At 62.7% G+C, this 20,317-nt stretch overlaps 2 protein-coding genes across 3 annotated transcripts in view; both read right to left on the reverse strand.

The window, feature by feature from the left end:
* Positions 1-1,859: 1,859 nt before the first annotated feature.
* Positions 1,860-3,478, reverse strand: IL17C (interleukin 17C). The gene is made up of 3 exons (XM_061173502.1): positions 3,420-3,478; positions 2,799-3,133; positions 1,860-2,382 (listed from the first exon to the last, which is right to left on the reverse strand). Exons 1-3 carry the CDS (start codon positions 3,420-3,422, stop codon positions 2,121-2,123), a joined length of 600 nt encoding a protein of 199 aa, XP_061029485.1. The 5' UTR covers positions 3,423-3,478; the 3' UTR covers positions 1,860-2,120.
* Positions 3,479-8,483: 5,005 nt separating this feature from the next.
* Positions 8,484-20,317, reverse strand: part of ZC3H18 (zinc finger CCCH-type containing 18) — a 56,558-nt gene continuing 44,724 nt past the window's right edge. For both annotated transcript variants that reach the window (XM_061172964.1, XM_061172963.1), the window contains 10 exons: positions 17,531-17,722; positions 16,675-16,800; positions 14,834-14,935; positions 13,533-13,676; positions 13,120-13,179; positions 12,107-12,267; positions 11,825-12,024; positions 11,314-11,410; positions 10,137-10,233; positions 8,484-9,320 (listed from right to left, as the gene is read on the reverse strand). In XM_061172964.1, the coding sequence (XP_061028947.1) occupies positions 9,107-9,320; positions 10,137-10,233; positions 11,314-11,410; positions 11,825-12,024; positions 12,107-12,267; positions 13,120-13,179; positions 13,533-13,676; positions 14,834-14,935; positions 16,675-16,800; positions 17,531-17,722 (1,393 nt within the window). In that variant the 3' untranslated portion in view covers positions 8,484-9,106. The remainder of the gene's footprint in view (positions 9,321-10,136; positions 10,234-11,313; positions 11,411-11,824; positions 12,025-12,106; positions 12,268-13,119; positions 13,180-13,532; positions 13,677-14,833; positions 14,936-16,674; positions 16,801-17,530; positions 17,723-20,317) is intronic.

Here is a 20,317-nt window from a genome sequence, read left to right on the forward strand (position 1 = left end):
CTACTCTGGAAAAGAATGTCTCAGGTCTGGGGGGAGGGCGTGTGTGTCCCCCCAGCCCCCTGACCTGCTAGGACTCACCTGCTGGAGCACCCCTCGGACCACCCTGGGGCCGATGTGCCGTGGGCAAGGTGCCCACTCGGGACTTCCGCTCCAGCCAGGTTGCCAAAATTGTTACCAAACCAAGCTCGGGTCTGCTCACCCACGCACAGCGAAGCCGGTCTGCTGACACGCGTTGTGGTGAAGGCAGGTGCGGGGTTTATTGCAGGCCCCGAGCAAGGAGTCCAGGCAGCTCGTGCTCAAAAGACCCCCAACTCCCTGGTGGCTTTCAGGGAAAGGTTTTTAAAGACAAAGTGAGGGAGGGAGGGAGGGAGGGAGGGTGGGTGGGGGAGTAATCAGTGGGTGAGTGAACCCGAAGTGGGTTCGGTAACACATACACACCCACACACCATACATGCCCCCCTCGCACACGCCGCACACGCACCACACTAGCCATGGCGGGGCCAGGAGCTCCTGTGGCCCCCAAAGCTTTGCCTGGCTTCAGCTCACACCCCAGCCTGGGAAGCCCCTTCCTTCCCCGGCACCCACTCCCCCGAAGTCTGGAAAAGCCCTTAAATCGCTCGCCTCCTGCTCTCACGCTTTCAGAGCTGGGGGTCTCTAGGGACCTCTGGCCTGGAGGGCACCCTGCCTGTCAGCCAACACTCTTCGTCTTCAGCATAAATCCAGTCGGCCCACCGTTCCTCCACCCCCACTCCCAGGCCACTCCCAGCGCTGCCCTGTCCCACCCGGTGCCCGGCTCGGAGCCCACAGGCTCCCATAGCCCAGGACGGACACTGTCTCCGGCCCCCGCCCCCATCTGCTCTGGCCCTTGTCACCCCGCCCACTGGGGTCCAGCCACACTGACCCCCGGGCACAGGCAGGCCACCTTCTCAGCCTCTGCACAGGCCATCCCCTCTGCCTGGAGCACCGGGCCCTGGATGGCCACTCAGGTGGTTCTCAGGTGGCCTCCATTGCAGCCCCTCTCCCTTCCCTGATCCCTTCACCACCAGCCGGCCCAGGGCTTCGCTGCTGCGCCGTGGTTGTCGGTCACCCAGGGGGCAGGTGGGGAGCTATCCGTTTTGTTCACTGCTCTGATCCAGGACCTTCTGTCGTGATAGGTCAGGTGGTTCTCAGGTGGCTGGCTGGGTGCCTGAGCTGGGAGGTGCCCGTTAGCTTGGCTGCCCCTCATCTGGCAGGTCACCCGTGGTGGACAGAAGCCCAAGGGGGTGTCCAGAGCTGCCTGGGCCTCTGCTGGGGTTGGGGGAGCAGGACTCAGCCAGGCTACAAAGACATGTCCCTCTAAGCGGACCCCCCGGGAAGTCACCCCAGGACACCTGTCCATGGGGTAGGGAGGTAGTCGCCAGGGGCCACACCCACGTCTGTGGGTAGAGGGCTGGGCTTTGGGAACGAGTCCCATCGCCAGACCTGGGAGCTACTGCATGGCCAGCGGGGCACACCTGGGCTCCACTCTGTGTTAAAACGTAACCCCGCCCTGGGTGCACCTGGGTCCATGCATAGACCTTCCTAGAAGGACACACCATGATCTGGGCCAGTGGCTGCCCCTGGGGGACCAGCTGGGTGTTGACGACCAGGCAGGGGAGAGGGTGAGAGAGTGGCTTCACCCACTGCCCTCTGCCAGCCAGTGCTGTACTCTGAGATACTGTTTACCAGGGAGACAATGCGTATTCACGTGTAAAACAAATAGCTGTTTTAGAAACACAGGGGTGCTTGTTCCTCCCAGGGGACTGGGGTGAGGGGAGCCCAGGGGGCCAGGAAGTGGAGGTGGCCATCAGAACACCTTTTCCCTTTTCTGTAGGTGTTTTAGCAAGTTCTAGAAGAGTGAGAATGTTCCTTCTAGCCCAGCTGTTTTTGTCAAAGGATAAACTGCATCTCGAGCTGGGGGCTGCCCAGCACAGGGTCATCCCCCAGGCACCGGGGACTGGGCCCTTCCCAGGCCAGGTCTCAAAGCAGAGGCCTGGAGCCTCGGTACCTGCCCAGGGCCCCAGGGGGGCACATAAATAACCGATAAATACACATAAATAGGAGGGGCGTCCCTGAGGCCAGTCCAGGAGCCGAGCCGGTGATCACCGGGCCGACCTGGGCAGGACACAGGTGCAGCCCACGGGCACGCGGATGAACTCGGTGTGGAAGGCGAAGGCCCCGGGCGTGGGCGCCCCCGCCGCGTCCCGGGAGCAGGGCCGACGGCGCAGCACCAGGAGGCTCTGGGCCAGCGGCACCGAGTTGAGCGCAGCCGTCTCGCGGCCGGTCTTGGCGCTGATGCAGCCCCTGCACAGGCACTCGGCGAAGGCCAGCTTCTGGGGGTAGCGGCTCTCGTCCGTGTCCACGCTGCGGGACAGGTGGGGTGTCAGAGAGCCCGGGCGGGCGCCCCCTTCCCTGCCCGCAGCCCCAAGTCTGCCCCACGTGCTCAGGGCGGCTCCGGGCCGCAGGGCGGGAGGTGTGGGGCGCTGGGAGGGCTTGGCACGCAGCTGGTGCCCAGAAGTGAGACTGTGCGTGTGCCCCACGGCCCTCCCAGAGCCCAGAAGCCCCCCTCTCTCCCTGCCAGTCCCAGCCCCACCCCTGCAAGGACTCAAATGGGGGCCCCCCAAATTTTCCCAGGGGGACCCTGGTGTCTGAGATCTGGGCTGAGGTCTGAGACACTGGGCGAGGACCAGCTCGCGGGGAGCCTTGACCTCCCGGTGGTGGGGCCGGCCAGCCGGAGGTCAGCAGGTGCGAGCGCTGAGGCTCAGGGGGCCCGCTCTCACCGGTATCTCCAGGGCGAGATGGAGCGCCGGTGGACGCCAGCTTCCAGCACCTCCTCAGGCTGCAGCATGGGGCACTGGCTCCCAGCCGGGGGACCCGCGTGCCGGCTCCTGCGGCCCGCCGCCTCCAGGCTGGGCACCAGCGCCACCGGCAACGCCTGCGTCCACCTGGCCGCTCGCGCCAGCAGGTGGGGAGGGGCGTGGCCCAGGGGCAGCTCCTCCGCCGAGTAGCAGCGCCGGGTCCCGGGCGTGTGGGTGCGGGGCCCCGCCCGGAGTGGGGGGCTGTGGTGAGCCAGGCTGGTGGGCAGCCAGAGCAGGAGCAGGAGGACAGGGGAGAGCTGGTGGAATAGGCAGTGGGTGGTCAGCGGTGCCCAGGGCAGGGGCCCCGCGCTGCCACCCGCCGGCTCTGCTCCCTGTGGAAAGTGGGCGGGGGCACGTAGCCTCCCTCTACAGTTGGGGAAACGGAGGCCCGGAGGGGTCTGGGCTCCTGGGTCCTGGCTCCCTTCTGCCCCCAGATCTGGGCGGCTTCCTGGACCCTCCCGCACCGTCCTGAGCCTGGGTGTCGGCGGCAGGCCGGGCGGGCGGCACCGTCCAGGGGGGAGGGCGGGGAGAGGAGCGGCTCACCATCGCGGCGGGGGCTGGGTTCCGGGCTCCGCAGCGGTGCACCTGGAGGTCCCAGCAGACCCGGTGGCTGCCCTGGCTGCAGCCGGCTTGCGGCGCCCTTTATACCTCGGGCCACACCTGGGGAACATCCGGCACCCTCCCTCCTCGGGAAGGGCCTGGCCATGCTTCCTCCTCCCCTCCCTGCAACTGTGCCCTCCCCTCCAGGACAGGGTGGACCCACTCCTGCCTCCTCTCCCCCACCTCCAGGGACCCTACCCCAGGCCAAGCACTTGCTAATGGGGCTCAGAACGGTCTTTCCTGTGTGACAGGCACTCTCGCACCGTCTCTAAGTGCCGAGTCCTAACCACGTGCACGTTTTTGCTGTTTGGACCTGGTGACCCGAGGCGAGAGCTTGCTCGCTTTGCGGGGCTGCCCGGTCCTCCACCAGGGTTGATTCTCCCGTCCCCTCCTCCTGCCACGTCCCCTCCTCCTGCCACGTCCCCTCCTCCTGCCACGTGGGGAGGTTCCGGAAGGGACCGGGGCGGCTGGGGGCCAGCGACACCTTCAGGATTCTCTGCTGGGCTTCTGTGGTTTCAGTCAACAGAAGTGCAAGTCTGAGGTGGAGGAGGTGACAGTGCCCTGGAACCTTTAAAGGGCAGGGTGCCCTAGGAAGCTTCCTAAGGAGGCCCCCGGAGCCCGCCCGCCCCAACTCCGTGCTGCTGGTGAGGGTGCTGGCGGTGCCTTCGTTATCTTAAAAGGCAGACGGTTTAGGGCCAGATCCTGCCAAGCTTTGAATGCTGAGGTTTGGATGCCATGCTGGCGAGGGCCCGTCTGCCCTGGTCCTCTCGAATCAGTATAAAATGTCCCGCTGAGGAGGGCCGGGGCGTGGAGGATGGAGTCAACCTGCCTTCTGGGTTTCCTCACCTGCTGGCAGGAGCCAGAATGTACACCACCAAGGGGCCAGTCTGACTCTGGAGGCGCAGACTCGGTGGGCAGGAAGACCGCTGAGAGGGGGACGGAGAAGGCGGTGGGACACCGGGGCCCGCCCAGGACCTCCAGTGGGCAGTGTGTGACTCTGGGCCCCGAGTCTGCCCGCCCTCCCAGCCTCGGTCTGGAGGAAATGTTCCCACAGCGGGCATCGCGTCACGGCTGTTCTCCCGGCTTCTTTCTGACCGATGGATGGATAGACACGTTGAGGCCCCAGGGCTGCTCCTGCCTACCACACCCCTGCCCGTGGCCATCCACCCTCTGCTTGCACACCTCCTGCGGCAGGGAGCTCACCACCTGTATTCATCTCCTGGGGCAGCCATAACAAAGTGCCCAAAAATGGGGGGCTTAAAACAACAGAAGTTTATTCTCTCACGGTCTGGAGGCCGGAAGCCCCAAGTCAAAGTGTCAGCAGGGCTGGTTCCTTCTGGGGTCTCTGAGAGGGAATCCTTGCTGCCTCTCCCAGCCTCTGGCGGCTCCTGGCAATCCTTGGGGCCCCGGGCTGTAAACGCACCAGTGCAGCCTCTGCCTCACTCCCACATGGCCTCTCCCCACGTGTGTCTCTCGTCTCCGTACCTTCTACGGACATTCACCTACCCAGGGTGATCTCATCAAGAGCCTGACCTTAAGCACAGCTGCAGAGACCCTTTTCCCAGATAAAGGCACATTCTTCCCAGGCACTGGGGCTAGGCCCTCAACATAGTTTTGCGGGACACAATGGAGCCCCTTCCACCTTCCACCAGGACAGATGCTCTGGTCCAGAGAAAGACCCTCCTTAGGCTGAGCTGAGGCCGGCCTTATTGCAGGGCACCCAGGGCCTCAGAAATCCCAGTCCCCTCCTGCCTCGGCCCCAAAGGTAGTGTGAGCCCCTCCAGGGCAGGGACACCATGCAGTGGACCTGCCCTGTCCCCAGGCGTGGAGCTGCCCTCGCAGAGTGAGGGGAGGGGGCACCCATGCCTGGCACTGGCCCCTGGGGGGGGGAATCCAAGGGGAAGTGGCATTGCTTTCGTGGGGCTGGGGTCCCCCGCAAAGAATCTTCGGAAGTGAAAGGCTCAGGGGTCCCTACGCCAAGGGGCTGAGCTTCAGCATTTTCCGTGTCTTTGGGTGGGCAAGTCGGGGACAAACCCCGGGGCCGGGGCTCACGCCTCCTTCCTCACTACCACCCCGAGCTGTTTTGTGTGCACTGGTGGCCTGCCTGGGGTCAGGGTCCCAGGCACCCACGGAAGGACAGGGCGGAGCCCAGCAGTGCCTCATTCCTGCGGGCGGCTGAGGCAAGCACGCCGGTACAGGGTTAGGCAATACTGGAAAGGCAGCTGCAGGAGGAAGGCTGGAGGGTGTCCTGGAGGAGGTGCCCTGGATGGCTCCGCCCCTCAAACCACACCCACCACATCTCTGCCCCCAGACCACACCCATTCGACCAAGCTCCCAAGTCCCCCTGCCTGGAGAGATGTAGAAAGGGGATGGAGGGGCACAGAGGGGGGGGGGGGGATGGAGGTAGGGGAGGAGGGATGGATGGATGGAGACAGGCACAGAGATCTAGGGAGACTCGGACAAATGCAGAGACCACAGATGGAAGGCAGGGCAGAGAGAAAAGGGCAGAGCCAGGGCAGGAAGGCAGAAACACAGGAGCCACAGGGACACTCAACAGGGCCAGTCCCTCTGAGTGCCTCTGGGGTGGCCCTGCCTGTGGCTCGGAGCCCTTGCAGCCTTGGCTGGACAGGAGCAGCCCAAGTGGGCCTGGGCTGGGGACGCGGCCTGCAGGAGGGGTTTGCTCCAGGCCCTGCCAGCTCCAGGCTCGAAGTTCTCCCCCATCCTAGAGGGAAGCCCAGCGGCAGGCCTCAGTTCCGTCTGTGAAGTGGGGGTGGCAATACCCTCTCCCCCTTCCCTCCTGTGGCGTGGCCTTTTCGACCACGGGGCCCCGGGCAGCCCTGCCCACAGTCGACCTAGGACACAGCCCAGTTTTCTCGGGCTCCCAACGTGGCGCCGTCAGGAACGACCTCTTCGCCTCACCCTTGTCCACGGCCCCTCAAGGGCTGGCTGCCCAGGGCCTGGGCCTCCGCCCAGCGACGGAGGCTGACTGCTGTCCTCAGTTGGATGTTGGAGATGATACTTCACACTTGAGTTCGGAAAGTTATAAACCGAAAAAATGAAATCTTTTTTGTTTTTTACCCGTTCAAGAGCGAGAGGAGGAGAGACGGGCACGCTCGAAGCTGGAGAGTGCCTTGGCCTGGGGAGGGCGGCCCGAGGGGTGCGGCTCCCCTTCGGTGGAGCTAAGCCCCGGCCCCTTCCCTCAAGACGAGGAGGGTTAGTATGAGAAAACTCAGAAGGGCCGAGGCTGGGCTTTCTGCCTCTGCTTTACACTCGGGGAAAGCACACCAAAGTTTACCCCTGAGGAGGCCAGCTCCAGGACAGCACTGGCGCAGCAGACAGGGGAAGGCCTGAGGGGACGGGGCATGCCTGGCCTGAGCTGGGAGAGGAAGGGTGAGGTGCAGCTGGGTCACAGTTCCAGGAACAGGAAGCAGTGCATGCAAAGGCCCGGGGTGGGAAGGAGGAATGCAAACAGGCAGGGGAGGGGCTCGGTCGGGGTCTGCAGCTGCGGAGGAGGAGGGCTGGAGGGAGGGGCAGGGGTCAGTAGGCAGAAAAGAAACTTGAGGAACTGGGGATCACTCCCGCCTTTGCATGTTAACCATCTGGCAGGGCCTCAGCCCTCACGTCCCCTGGGGGGCAAAGACGCTGAGAACCCATTATACCACAGAGCCTCCCTTTTCCCACATGCCTGGCCTGGAATGTTCTTTCCACTAGACCTGGGGGAGAGTTGGCTTGGGGTGTGACTCTCACCCCTCCCAGGACACACCCCTGCCCCCAAATAGCAAATGGCAAGCTGCTAGTTTAAACCCAGCTCCGGTCCAGGGGTCCCAGGGCCGTAGGTCCAACCCAGGCACTGGAAGCCAGGTCAGCCCAGCCCTTTGGCACAGGAGCTGGCTGGTCAGCAGGGCCAGGGGGGCGGCGTGCAGACACCTGCGTGGGGGACTCGCTCACCTGCAGGCTCCTGGCTTCAGAGGCCATCACTGCTCGGCTGGCTCGTGGGGCCCAGCGGCTGGGGTGCAGAATGCAGGGACAGGCTGTCACCCAAGGTGTCCTGGATTCTGGCTCTGTGTCCTTGAAGGCCGCCCTTCGGAGAATGGGAGTTCCCTCTGCACCTGGCTTTGACCCGAGGGCAAATCAGATAAGTCTTGAGAAATTGCCCAGACACACTATTGAGGCCGGTGACGCAAGAAGCATTGCGTGTGCTGTGCTGTGGGGCAGGCGTGGACTGCACTGCAAACAGTCCACGCAGGAGGCCCCACGGCGTGGCACTGGCTCCTGGCCGGCTCTCCTGTCCCACATGTCAGTGGCTACGCAGCCTTGGGACAGAGCACCCGGTAACTGAGGTAACTGAACGTAGCCTCAGGGTCACGACCCCAGGCCAGAGCCCCAGGCCGTGGCCTCCTGACGGCCCAGAGCAGGGCTCTGGGAGGCATGTCGTCTGCAAGGACTCATGGAACTTGGTTTAAAGTCATCCGAGAGCAGAGGTGCCGATGGGGGGACCGGGCGGGGGCACTCCCAGGCCCCGGCACCACTCTGCAAGTTCAACCCACAAGGAAGGGTCTCCCCCTCCAGTGGTCTTGGTCCCGCTGGGAGGAGAGCAGGGGCTGAGGAGGGCACTGCGGGCGGCGGCTCTCAGACTCGACGACAGCCTTTCCCAGCCTGCAGTGAGTGAGACGGCACCGTGGTCCTGGCCGGGGCGTCTCACGCTCAGACACCCGCATGTCCGAGTGGGGTCCAACCGTGCGTTGAGGCACTGAGTGGAGAACTGGCTTTCGGGCTGGGGTCACCTCTCTGGCTCAGGGCCCGCTGCTGGGGAAGGTGGGCTCTCGCTCAGGCGGAGATCTCGGTGTTCAGGAAGCCCTGCCAGGCCAGCCCCCGCGAGGAAACCAAGGTGAGCGCTCCACAGGGTCGGGCCTCCTTCAGCCAGCAGCCCAGCGGGCATTGCCAAGCGGAGGGCCGAGGCGGGGGCCCAGGCCCAGGCAGACATCACCACCAGGGCAAGACAGCTGTTTATCAAAATATTTTATTTTAGGAGACCCCTCAAAAAAAGACCCTCCACATCTGACAGATGCCCAACAATACCCTCGGCCTTTTTTTTTTTTTTGGCCTTTTCTGTATTTTTTTTTTCCTTTTTAAATCAACTAAAACAATTTGATGCTTAAAATAAAAGACAGGAGTATTTCCCAATCAGACTTTAGTCAAGAATATATATATACTTTTTGATCCTGGGGACGGCAGGGGCGGGGAGGACGCTCGGCAGCCTTGGTGTTCCTGGCGACAGGAGGAGGGCGGGTGCCGAGGGCGCGACCGACCGGGTGGTGAGGACGCCTGACTGACGAGCAGAGGGAGGACTCATCATTTACATAAAATCGAGCCGGTCCTCACTGCGCGGCCGCCCGCCCAGCCGGCTCGCCGGACTTCTGCTCTGGGAAGGGGCTGCTTCAGTCTGGGATTCAGCGTCATCTTCATTACGTGTGTGGCTTCTTTTCCAGCTGAGAAACTTTTTTTTTTTTTTTTTAATTTTTAAAAAGAATCACAGCCAAAATAAGACATTAACTGCAAAATCCAAAATGGCTGCGCTTACCCTATTTATAAAAACAAGTGAGTCCCTGCCTCGGGGAGCAGAGGCCGGGCTACACCTTCCCGGGGATCTTGGCCCGCTTGCGGGCAATGGCGTCCTCCACGGCCTTCAGCTGCTTCAGCAGCTCCTCCCGCCGGGACAGCGTGCTGGCCTTCCCTGACTTGGTGCCCGTGGACGCGCCGGCGGCAACACTGCTGTCCGAGGCCTTGCCGGGCACACTGGTCACCTTGCTGGAGCTCTTGGACTGGGGGGACAACGGGCGCTTCCTGTGGGGATGGGGAGGCAGTCAGAGGGGCGGAGGGCCTCTCTCTGCGAGCTTCCTGCCGGGGGCCTGGACCCCAGGAGCGGTACCTGCCAGGTGGAAGGCGCCCCTCCCCACTGGGCGAGGCCCCCCACGATGGGTAAGCGTGCGGGGCCCGGCCCGGCCTCCTGCCTGCAGCCCGGGTTCTGGCCACAGTCGAGGTGGCCTCCCCACGCCGCTCCCACGCCCCCGATCGTGGAGCAGAGACTGCGCGGGTGAAGGGGCACAGCGTCGGGGCTTGCCTGGAGCCACGCTATCCCGCCCTCCTACTCTGGTCCTCGTACGCGCCCCGCTCTGTGCTGACGTGAAACCCCACGCTGCTGGACCCCGGCTTCAAGCAGTGCTGTGGACCGAGGGCCGGGGGCTGTGCCCACCCTCCCCGCGGCCCCTCCCACCTGGCCCTCGACCCAAAGCCAGGGGTGCAGGTGTGCAGAAACTCAGCCCGCTTCCTGGGAAAAGGGGATCCATGCCCCTACTTCCTGTGCCTGACGTGGGAGGGAGGGGAAGGGGTACCACCACCTGGTCCTGGTCCCCTGGCCGGGAGCTGCGCGCTCTGGGCCGTTCCTCATTCTAGGACCCACTGGGGCAGAGTTAAGACACGGGCCGGACGGCCCTCTTGCCTCTGGATCTGAGCCAAGTGCCACATCCCTGCTGCCTCTGAGCCTGCCCTTGGCTAGTCCTGCTGGCCTCCACCTCGGGAGGGAAGCTGCGCCAGCCCTCTCTGTGGCAAAGGAGCCAGCGTGCTGTGCCCAGGGCATGGGGGCGGGGGGGAGACACTCACCTGTCTGTTGGGGCCGCGGGTGCCTTGGAATTCTGGCCCCTCTGCCGCTCTGGCTTCGGGGAGCTGAGTCTCCCACCTGACTTTCGGTCCCGAGAACCTGGGCGACAGAGGACAAGGTAAGACAAGGGTCCCAGTTCCACACGGGGCCAGCTGCGCAGGGGCTAGTGTGCTCAGACAGGGATGGGGTGGCCCCTCTGGCCACCGGTGACCCCATGCCACAGAGAGGTGGCCGCTCAGTTCGGCTTCCTCATTTTCACAGAAAGACGTAAGGAGCAGAGCCAGTGAGAAAAAGGAAAAGGGGAGGATTGATTACACTGGAAAATGAAGCCCCAGAAAAACACGGAAGCCGAGGTCTAATTTCGGTTCTGGTTTCTTGAGCCAGCATCAAAACAGGCCACCGAGCTCTGAGCGTCCAACGCCAAGCAGACAAAACCCTCCTTCCGTGCCTTGCAGAAACTCACGGTGAGGGTCTTCAAATGGGGAACAAAAAGGCACGGCGGCTTAAAGACTATAAGCAAAACCAAGAACGGGAAGGAGTGCTTGCTGTCGTGCGAGCGCGGGGGCCCTGAGCGAGGGCAGACGGAGGGGGTCCCGCCCCGCAGAGGCATGCAGGCGGCCCCGGGGGGTGCGCTTCAGGGGCGGGCGGTGTCCACCTCCTGCTCCTAGTGGGGTTCGCGGGACCTCTCCATTTTAAGGGAGAAAGACAGCTTGGAAACACTCAGGCTTTTGCTTTACTAGTTAGAGCCAGTCAGGAAGAGGCTCTGCCTGGGCCAGTGGTTCTCTAGGTGCGGCCGAGCACCGCCGGGGCAGCAGTCAGGTGCGTCCTGCGACACCGAGATGCTGCCCGCCCTCCGCACGCTCACGGCCTCACAAGCCCGGGTGGGGTTTTCCAGAGGCCGAGTGATTTGTGTGACCAGAAGAGATGGGATCCCAGCCGTAAGAGGGTTGTTAAAAAACAAAAGACCAATGCCACTCCTACTAACGTCTGTTTTGGAAGATACAGTTATTTTCTACAAAAAATCTTATCTGTGTTATTTAAAGGTAAGTATTATATATCGTTTTAACTTCTAAAACCGTAAATGTGGATAGACACGACCCACCCAATCAGAAGTCCCTTGAGGCCCTCAAGACTTTTTAAGGGTGAATAAGGCGCCGGCTCCAGACGCGGGCGGCTCACCTCGGTCCGGGGAGAGGTTGGCCCGCTTGGCTGGAGGTGGGCTCTGCCTGTCCTTGTCCGAGGGCTCGTAGCGCTTCCTGCTCCCTTTATCAGCAGCCTGGAACGACAGGGTGTGTGTGAGGAGGACCAGGGCCTGAGCGAACACAGGCCCTGGAGCAGGCGGCCACCTGCTCTCCGCCACCGCAGGCACTCCTCTGGGGCTCCTGCGCCACGTGGCCCCAAGGGGGGCAGGGCCCACGGTCTCGAGGCCTCCACGCCAGGGGTGGGACTCAGGCCTTCCAGTCTCTCAGGGCATCGCGGATGTCAACTCAGAAGCCAAGTCTGCTTTGCTCCCTGCCCCAGGTCCCAGGGCTGCCGTGTGGGAACCGGCCCATCTCCCATCTACCCTGTGCCCACGCGGCACTGCCCACGGGGCTGGCCACGAGGGCAGGACGAGCCGGGTGACGTGGAGAGCCGCCTGCCGGCCCAGCCCTGGGCCCCGGAGCCCCAGCAGCACCGCCCACGGCCTCACCTTGTTCAGCAGAGTCAACTTGATCTCCTTGTGGGCGACGAACGCGGCCGGTGGGGGCTGGCCGGGCGGCGCCTGCTGGGGGGTCGTGGGCTGCTGGGAGGACCTGCCGCCCGCGGGGGTTCTCGAGGGTCTGGGCGGCTGCGTGGACGGATCCCGCTTCCGCTTATCTGCTTTCACACCGTCTTCCTTCTTAGACTTGCCTGCCCGTGAGAAAGGCCCGTCAGAGCCTCCGCTGCGGTGAGGCGGCCGCCCGCGCGCCCCTCCCCTGCACGCAGGCTCTACCTCTCTCCTTCCTGGCCGGGGCCGGGGCGGGGGACGGCGAGCTGGCGGAGGACACGGGGCTGGCCAGGTCTGCGTACATGTCGTCCGAGCCCACGCTGCGCGCTGAGCTGCTGCTCGACGTGGCGCTGGACACGGAGGAGACGCTGCTCACGCTCAGCGACCTGCACGCACAAGCACGTCTGCACCGCCGCCCCAGCCCGAGACCCGATGCCTGTTCCCAGGGAAGGGGAACCCACCCAGCCCGAGATTTTGGGGGCTCTGGGCACTCTACAGGTGCCGCCCTGTGCGGGGACGCCCACGTGGCTGTGGCCAGGCCCTCGTGCTCACAGGTGACCGTGCTGTTAGCTGGGCAGGGACACACGGCTGAGCGTGACCAAGAGCGGGACACCCGCCCCGGCGACGGTGCATAACAGAGGGCGGACGTGGGCCGCAGCGCGAACAGACGCTGCGCCAGACGCCCCAGCGGGCCCACTCAGGAGGCGCTGCACGTGGCCCGTCTCCTAGGCCCCGGTCCCCTCACAGCCCAGGCTCCACAGGGACTCCTGCCCTCTGAGAAAACCGGCAGCACCGCGTCCTAAGGTGTGTGGATGCTGCAACAGGGCAGGGAAGACCCCAGCCTTTTTGAAAGGTTAGGTCTTTAACACACCCCAGACCTACTCAGACAGCTTTGGGCAAATGTATACACCTGCTGCCTGCAAATGAAAGAGAAAACCAGATTCAAGGAATCTAAGGACTGATCCGATCCTGTCTGCCTTCTCAACAACTGAACAGCAGAATTCTCTCCTGCTTATTCCTTCCTCAGATCTTTTCAATCGGCCGTCCCCCAGCTGCCTCAGCCCGTCCCCGCTCCTTGCCGGAGCGGCTCGGGAACAGCCCCTCGGACCCCTGGGGCCGCTACCCGAGGGAGGGGGATGCTCACACCCGAGGTGGCCTCTCCCGGGGTGCCCTGGACCCTGACCGGGGGACAGAGGCACATGCTGACGGGACTGGGGCCAGAGAGACGTGATAATGACCTGGATCTGGAACTAGAGCCGCTGTAGCTGCTGCCGCTGCCGCTGCCGCTGACGGTCCGCCTGCAACACAACCGACAGCCCGGCTGCTCACGTTGCTGTGGCCTTGACACGCGGGCGCTCCTCCAAGCCGGGGCGCGCTGGCCCGAGACCAACCACCGGGAGGCCCCCGGTGACCCGCCACCGACTGGGCAGCAGGCGGGGCTCTGACTCCCTCAAAGTGAACCAACCACAGCCCTGGCCAGCGCCCCCTACACTGTGCCTCCAGCAGGGGGGAACTTGGCATCGAGGGAGCACCCGGGCCCTCGCAGCCATCGAGCTCCTGGGGACACCGAGGCTCGGTGACGTGCCGCGGTCCCTGGCCTCCGCTGCCTGGGCGCACCCCTCCGCCAGCCCTGGAAGGCCGGTGCACTCACCTCCTGGGCGGGCTCCTGGCCTGCCGCTCCCTCCTCCTGGCTTCCCGAAGGTCTCCGGGCTTGGCGGGCTCGGGGGCAGGAGTGGTGGTTTTGGGGGCCTGCGGTGGGGCTGGAGGTGGGGCTGGCTTCTTCAGCAGCTTCTCTCTGTGACGTGGGACAGAGGGAGGGTCAGACCCGGCTGGGCAGGCAGAGGCGGCCCTGCCGGCCGACCTCGGGGCGCGTGCAGTGCACGCACACACCCCCCTGTGAGGGGCTGTTTCCCGCGGACCCCACCCCACATCGAGCATCCCACGGCCTCCCCCTCCAAGAAAGGAGCAGGAGGAAGACGGGGCCGTCTGAAGAGCCCCGGAGCAGTGCCGAGAGCTGGGCTGTGCTCCCTCAGTAATTGGGGACCCCACCGCAGTCGGGAAAACGGCCCCCAAGCTGTTCTTCACTGTTGCGTGGGGAAGGTACCCTGCCAGTTTGTTAAGCGCCCTGAACATCCACGGCGCAGATGGGCCGCAGAGCAGACCCTGCCAGCCACGCTGACGCCAGCAGGAAGCAGAGTCTGGGTTAAAGGAAGCTGCTCAGCACAGCAGCAGGGCTGAGTCCAAGCCTGTGCCGACCAGAAGGCAGACCTGCACTTACCCCCGCGCGACGCTGTCTGCGTGAAGCCTGGGGGCCCAAAGCGCCTGCACTGTGGTCGGGGTCCCCACCCAACAGTACAGTTCAGGTGGACGCGGTGCCTGGAGCCTAAGTTATACGCCAACACCGTTCCCTTTCTAACAGTGAGCCGCCCAGGATTCCGTAAGCCTGACGCCCGGGAGCCGACCCCGTTCAGGAGGAAAACCTGCCACGGGGGCTGGGCCAGACGCACGTGGGGACGGCCAACGTCAGGACGGGCCTCGCGCTCGGCAGAGCTGCAGGAGCAGAGCCCACTCTCACCCGGCGGACCGTGCACCCCAACCCTGCACGCCAGGTATTGTGAGGTTTGTGTGCTACGTTCTAGATGCTTCTAACCCCTCCCGTCGTCACATCTGTTGAGAAGGATCGATGTGACCAGTTCCAGGAGCAGCAGAGAAGGTGAAGGACGGCAGGGCTGAGGCTGCCACGGACACAGCCAGGGCGGAGCACGGCAGGTCCCCAGGGCAAGGGGCCCTCACGTGCCGCGTTGGCTCCTGACAGGTGAGGCTCCAGCCCCAGAGTGAGCACGCTGGAGCACGGACGTGGCCCGTGGCCCCGAGGCCCACACCCAGGAAGTGCGAGGCCAGGTCTGCGCCCCGCGCCCCTGCCCACTTCCCGGGGCCCGTCGCAGCACTCACCCTGTTTTTGCAGGAGGCGGAGCCGGCTCCCCCTTGGTTCTGACAGGTCTGTGCGGCGAAGGCGTCGGGGATGGGGACGGGGACGAGGAGAAGGACCGGGACCTAGGGAGTGAACCAAGGTGAGAGGAGGCGCTCCACCCAGCCCGCACCCCCGGAGGGGCTACCGATCGGCCTCGGACGGGTCTTGGTCGTCTCCTGAAATGCACGTCAGAGGGGAAAAGAGGTGCCAAGGGGCAGGCAGCACCCCATCAGCCGTCAGCTGGGAGCCGGCAGGAGGCCCTGGAACAGTGAGTGGGGCTCGCAAACACAACCCGAGGGGAAGGTTAAGTAGCGAAGAAAGCATCCCCGACTTTGTGAGAAGAGCTCAGCCGTACACAGACCACACACAGGGCCTTCTTCCGTCTGTCCCCGTGTCACCCAGTGCTCAGAGGGGAGACTGCGGGTAAGCCCCCCACACCCTGGGGTTTCCAGAACCCCCAAGTTTATCAGCTTGGTTCCAGGCTTCCTCCCCACAGCTCACGAGCCTTATTTCCCACGTGGAACCACAGAAGGCGTCTCCTGCCATTGATGATCGATACCTTTGCTGTCTTCCTCCCAGCCTCCTACAAGCAGCCTTCCCCTGGACACCCAGGCACTGCTTACACTTCTGGCAGGGAGGCCGTGAGGCCCCAGTGCCCACAGCTGGCCCTCTGGATACCCTTAGCCAAAGGCTGGCTTTCCTTTCTCACAGCTGTCACTCAGCACAAGATGACATTCAGGAAAAGCAGGCCCAGTGGTCATCTAACCCCACAAACACAGGAACGCGGCCTTCAGACGCAACAGCTTCAATGATCTCCTCGTGCTGCTCCCACCCGCCCTACACTGTCCTAGGGTGAGACAGCCTGCCAGGAAGGGGCGCCACTGGGGGCCACAGACCCCGCAGGAAGACCCATCAGTTTACCCCAAGAACAGTTTGTGACGTGCTCCCCAGGGGAGCGGTGGGCACGTGTGTCTGTGTGGGTCTGTGTGTGGTGTGCGTGTGAGCGCGTAGGGGTGGGTCCACGCCCCGCTGCGGCCCTCTGGGAGAGCTGCGCCTGTCTGCGACTGCGGGGACAGAGCCACACAGGCGGCCCCCGCCACTCGCAGCCTCCCTCTGGTCCCAGACCTGTCCTGGGTGGGGCCCCACCTGCGCGTCTCAGGCTGGCAGGAGGCAGAGAGGGCGGGGGAGTGACTCTGGGTCTGTGTGCAGGTGGCACCGGGGGTGGAGGCGCACGCAGCAGCCTGCCCTGGTTGAAAAGGCTGAAGAGGCAAAAACGGTGTCAGCCGTTTCCTATTCCTCATGCGAACCAGTGACTCCTCCCACCCAGACGATGACCAGAAATTCTCTAACATCCCAAGCAGTTTGCCTATTTTCAGTGGGGAAATGCTCCCCATCTTTCTGGAATCGGGCATAGCACCTTCCGCGAAGATGGAAACGTTCTGTATCTGAGCACCCCAAACAGGGGTTGCACACACTCCAAAATTCCAGTGTGCTGGAACGTGACCCACCACGTGTGGTCAGTGCAGGTCCACAGGAGGTCACCCGAGCTGGCGCTGACCCTGTGGCCGCCTTGTTCATGATATGAGCACAGTCCCCAATCAGGCCAACAGCGGTGTGGCTTGGGAGCCCCGATGCGCACCCCTGTGTCAGTTCCTCAGCCCCTCGCTGTGTATTCTTCAGAATTCACCAGACACCTAACCTAGCGAGACTATTCCTCAACAAATGAGGAGCTGGAAGGCCCCCGTCAAAACAGAAAGCTGCCGTCACGCAGGAACCCGGACGAGCTGGCGCTCTCCACACCTGCTGGGCCTCAGGGACGCACCTGGACCGGCTGCCTGAGAACGAGCTGCGTCTGGAAGACCGGCTGGAGTAGGAGCTGTAGGAAGAGGACCGGGACCGGGACCGGGAGGAGCCAGAGCCGGAGTAGGAGGACGACCGCGACGAGGACCTGGAGCGCCGGGAGAGAAGAGAAAGGCTGCGTCCCCTCCGCCCGCCCCCGCTCACACAGACACGCCGCCCTCCGGGTGCCTCGTGGACGCGCTGCAGTCCAGCCCCCCTGCTCGTGGCAATGGTGCTTAGAAACCAAGACCTGGGTGCTGGGTGCGCTCGCTGTCGCTGGTGACCCAGCTCCTAGGCCCTCGGGGGACAGAGCCAGGATACGTGTGCCCGTGTGTGTAGGTGAGCGTGTCTGACCCGGGCAGACACACGCGTGGGCATCTATGTGTCCACCAGTGCGGGCAGTGGAAACCCTGAGTCCACAGACACGTCCAGCCCCCGTCCACCTCCGCAGGCCCCTCCTGGCCCTCTTCAGGGAGAGCCCCCGCTCTCACCGTCCACAGCATCCTCACTGGTTTGTGCAGACCTAGTGCACACACAGATTGCATAGCTGCTGACCCAAACTCGCAGGCGACAGGGGGACTGACTAGGCACGGGGGCCAGGCTGCTCTTCTGGTCTTCCGCCACGCGGTGTCTCTCCCCACACTGACCCCTGCCCAGGTCTGTGCTCCACTCTGGGTGGCCTGCACCCCGGCTGACCTTGTTCCGGGGGGTATGTGAAGCCTCACCAAGGTGTGAAGTGTCAGTCCTGTTAGCCAGCAATGCTCTAGAACCCAGCTACGCCACACCCCCGCTGAGCAGACAGACGCTGCTCAGTCCTGCTGACCTCCCTGCCTCCTTACCTGGAGGAATTAGAGGCAGAGGCCGACGAGGCTGATGTTTTTCGACGCCGTCGTGCCCGGCTAGGGGAGACCGATACCCCAAGTTTCTTCTTGGGAGACTTGGACCGGCGCCAGGGGTCCTTCCACTCGTCGGCTCTCTTCACCTGGGGCCCGGCAGAGGCCGTCTCCTTCTTTGGTGGCTCAGCTTGACGGCTGAAATCACAGAGGGGTTAGCAGGTCTAGGGCCACCTCCCAGCAGACAGCAATGCCGTTTGGTGAAAGAAACTGAGTCAGAGGAGAGACCGCGGCCTAACGGCTCAGTCCAGGAACGCCGGACACACAGGGCAGCAGGTGCTCTGTCTACGGGAGACCTCACCTGGAACCAGACACGCGGGGCTCTCTCCACAAGCGGTGCCTTCCAGGGCAGCAGGGTAGCTGGCCATCCGGCGCCATCCTCCCCCAGAACCCCCGCCTTCCCCGCTGCATGGGCTCCGGGAGCACAGGGAGGAAGGGGCACGTTCTCTCTAGAGCTGGCGCACAGTGGCCACACGCCGGCACTTAGGAAGCTCAAGGGATCGAGGAACTCCTTGTCTGCAAATGAGTTAAACCCAAGCCTTACACATGTCCTTTGTTCTCTTAGGTTTAATTCACTGAAAGAACTTCATCTCCCAGCGAGAGGGACGAGAGCAGGACAAGTCAATGCTGTGACGAAGAGCATCAAGCCCGAGGGCCAGCGGGTTAGTGAGAGCAGCCCACCGCCACAGCGGGCTACCCACGTTGGTCACCACCAACTGGGAACGCAACAAGGCCGAACCGCGCAGGGGAGTGGGAGCAACTGGGTCCTGAGGGTGTGAGCAGGGGGCCGGGGGCCGGCAGCAGCTCAGCAGCGCAGCACGGGGGACAAGGCTCAGCTCCAAGCCAGGGTGCCCCGCACCCCACACCAAAGCACCCCTGCTTTACAGTGAGCCAGAGCACAGGGTCCCAGAACAACTGGCAGCAGTTCAATATGAAGGGATCTGCTGGCCTTGTGATATTTATTAATTAAAAAATCACACAGAAAGTAAAAACAGAGAAATAAAAATCCCAGTATCTCGCTCTCTGGGGTCAGCCACCATTTAGCATCTCTGAATTTCCTCTCTGCCTTTATTTCATTCCCCACGATGAACCCTGGAAGCACAGCTGAGACCGCCTGGGGACTGCTCCACCCGGAGCTGGCCTCCCTGAAGGTGCAGCAGTTCACTGTCAGGTGTTACGTAATTTAGACATTTCTCTACGGTTAGCTGTTTCTGTGTTTAAAAAACACAAAGAACAGTAAAATCACCCTTTATGTAAGTCTTTATGGACATCACGTTTTTCCAAGGGCAAATTCCTAAGACGGGGAATCGGCGGGCCAAAGGAGGTGAGCGTTTAACAGGTTCTTGGTGAACTGTCACGTGTTCCCTGCAAGTTGAGCAGCTTGCACTCAGCACGGCGGGGGTGCCTGTCTTCCCTCCCTCTCATCAACTCTGGGCTCCTGTGTAACCGCTGGGGGGCGCCACGGCGCAGCCCACGCAGAAGTAAACCTGAGCCCTGGCAGCTCCACGCACAGAAGTGGGCTCCCACCTGTGCAGCGGCACCTGGCGGCGGGGAGGCCACCTGAGCTCTGGTGGTGCCTTGTTCTTGGCCAGTTTTCTGGGAACGCTTCTGCGTCCTGTATTTCTCCCAGGCCACTGGCTTTCACTTGCACTGGTGGTGCTAACGCTTGTTACAAGTGTAACGCTTCTTCCAGGCTCACAGAGCCTCCTCCATTCTAAGCCACACTCGCTTCTAGCTGCTCTAGACCTGCTGTCTTTCTATTTTAACCCCCTCCCCCTCTCTGGTGCACGTTCCTGCCCACTATCCCGCAGGCCAGTGGACCCGCTTCCGTTCCAGAATGGCTTGTGGGCGATGCTGTCTCTGGGGCATATAAATTCTTACTCCGAGGGGCTGTGCTCTCCCATTAATCTGTCTTCTCCTATTCTAGAATCTTGTCTGCACACAGGACCACAGTGTTGTCACAATTCCAGATACTCTCAATTTTCAGAGGGTTCTGGGCGTGTCCTGTCCGTTGACCTAGAGAACAATGGTAGCGGTGCCGTCAGCCCTGCCCCCAACCTGCTGGGCTTTGGGTTAGAGCGCTGTCAGACTTAGGAACTGTGTCTTGCCTTTGATTCCCACCTTCTATGGGTGTCAGCAAAACATCACAGTTTTATTCAAAAATGGTCCTGCCTTTTGGGACTAGAATTTTAGAATTACATAAATTTTCTATCACCAGCATCTACTTACATTACATCATAACATACAACAACCAACACCTGTTGATATTTTCAGAACTTTTCAATCAATCCACCAACGAGCAAGTTCCATGCCTACTATTTGCTAAGAGTCCCACACCAGGAACACCACCCAACGTTTAAAATCGCCCCAAGGACACACTAAACTGAGGCATAAAATCCCTGTAATCTCAGCCGCACATGCTGAGAGCCACTGCCCCATCAGCTCCTCAGCGTGTCCTCCTGGAAGTGTCCAGGAAGGGAGTGAAACCCGCCTGATGACTCTGGCCTGGCCTGGGCCATCCCAAGCTGCTTTCACCTTTACACTTCGTGTGTTGTTCTCACTCTAAAAATGCAACAGGAAACGGAACACCTTGGTCACTAGGTTTTTCATGAGTCATCAGAATGGCCCATCTCTGTCAACCTGTGGCTCTTCTAACACAGGGAGAAACAGAGGGAAACCAAGGGCGTGATTCACGATGCAGCCATGTCAGTATGGAGTGTCAACAGAGTTCAT

The sequence above is a fragment of the Eubalaena glacialis genome, chromosome 18, assembly GCF_028564815.1.
Source record: "Eubalaena glacialis isolate mEubGla1 chromosome 18, mEubGla1.1.hap2.+ XY, whole genome shotgun sequence".
Classification (NCBI taxonomy): Eukaryota; Metazoa; Chordata; class Mammalia; order Artiodactyla; family Balaenidae; genus Eubalaena; species Eubalaena glacialis.

Coding starts and splice junctions, on each gene's coding strand:
- IL17C (XM_061173502.1), bottom strand. Junction 2,383..2,798: donor ATCTCGCCCTGGAGATACCG/GTGAGAGCGGGC, acceptor CCTGTCCCGCAG/CGTGGACACGGACGAGAGCC.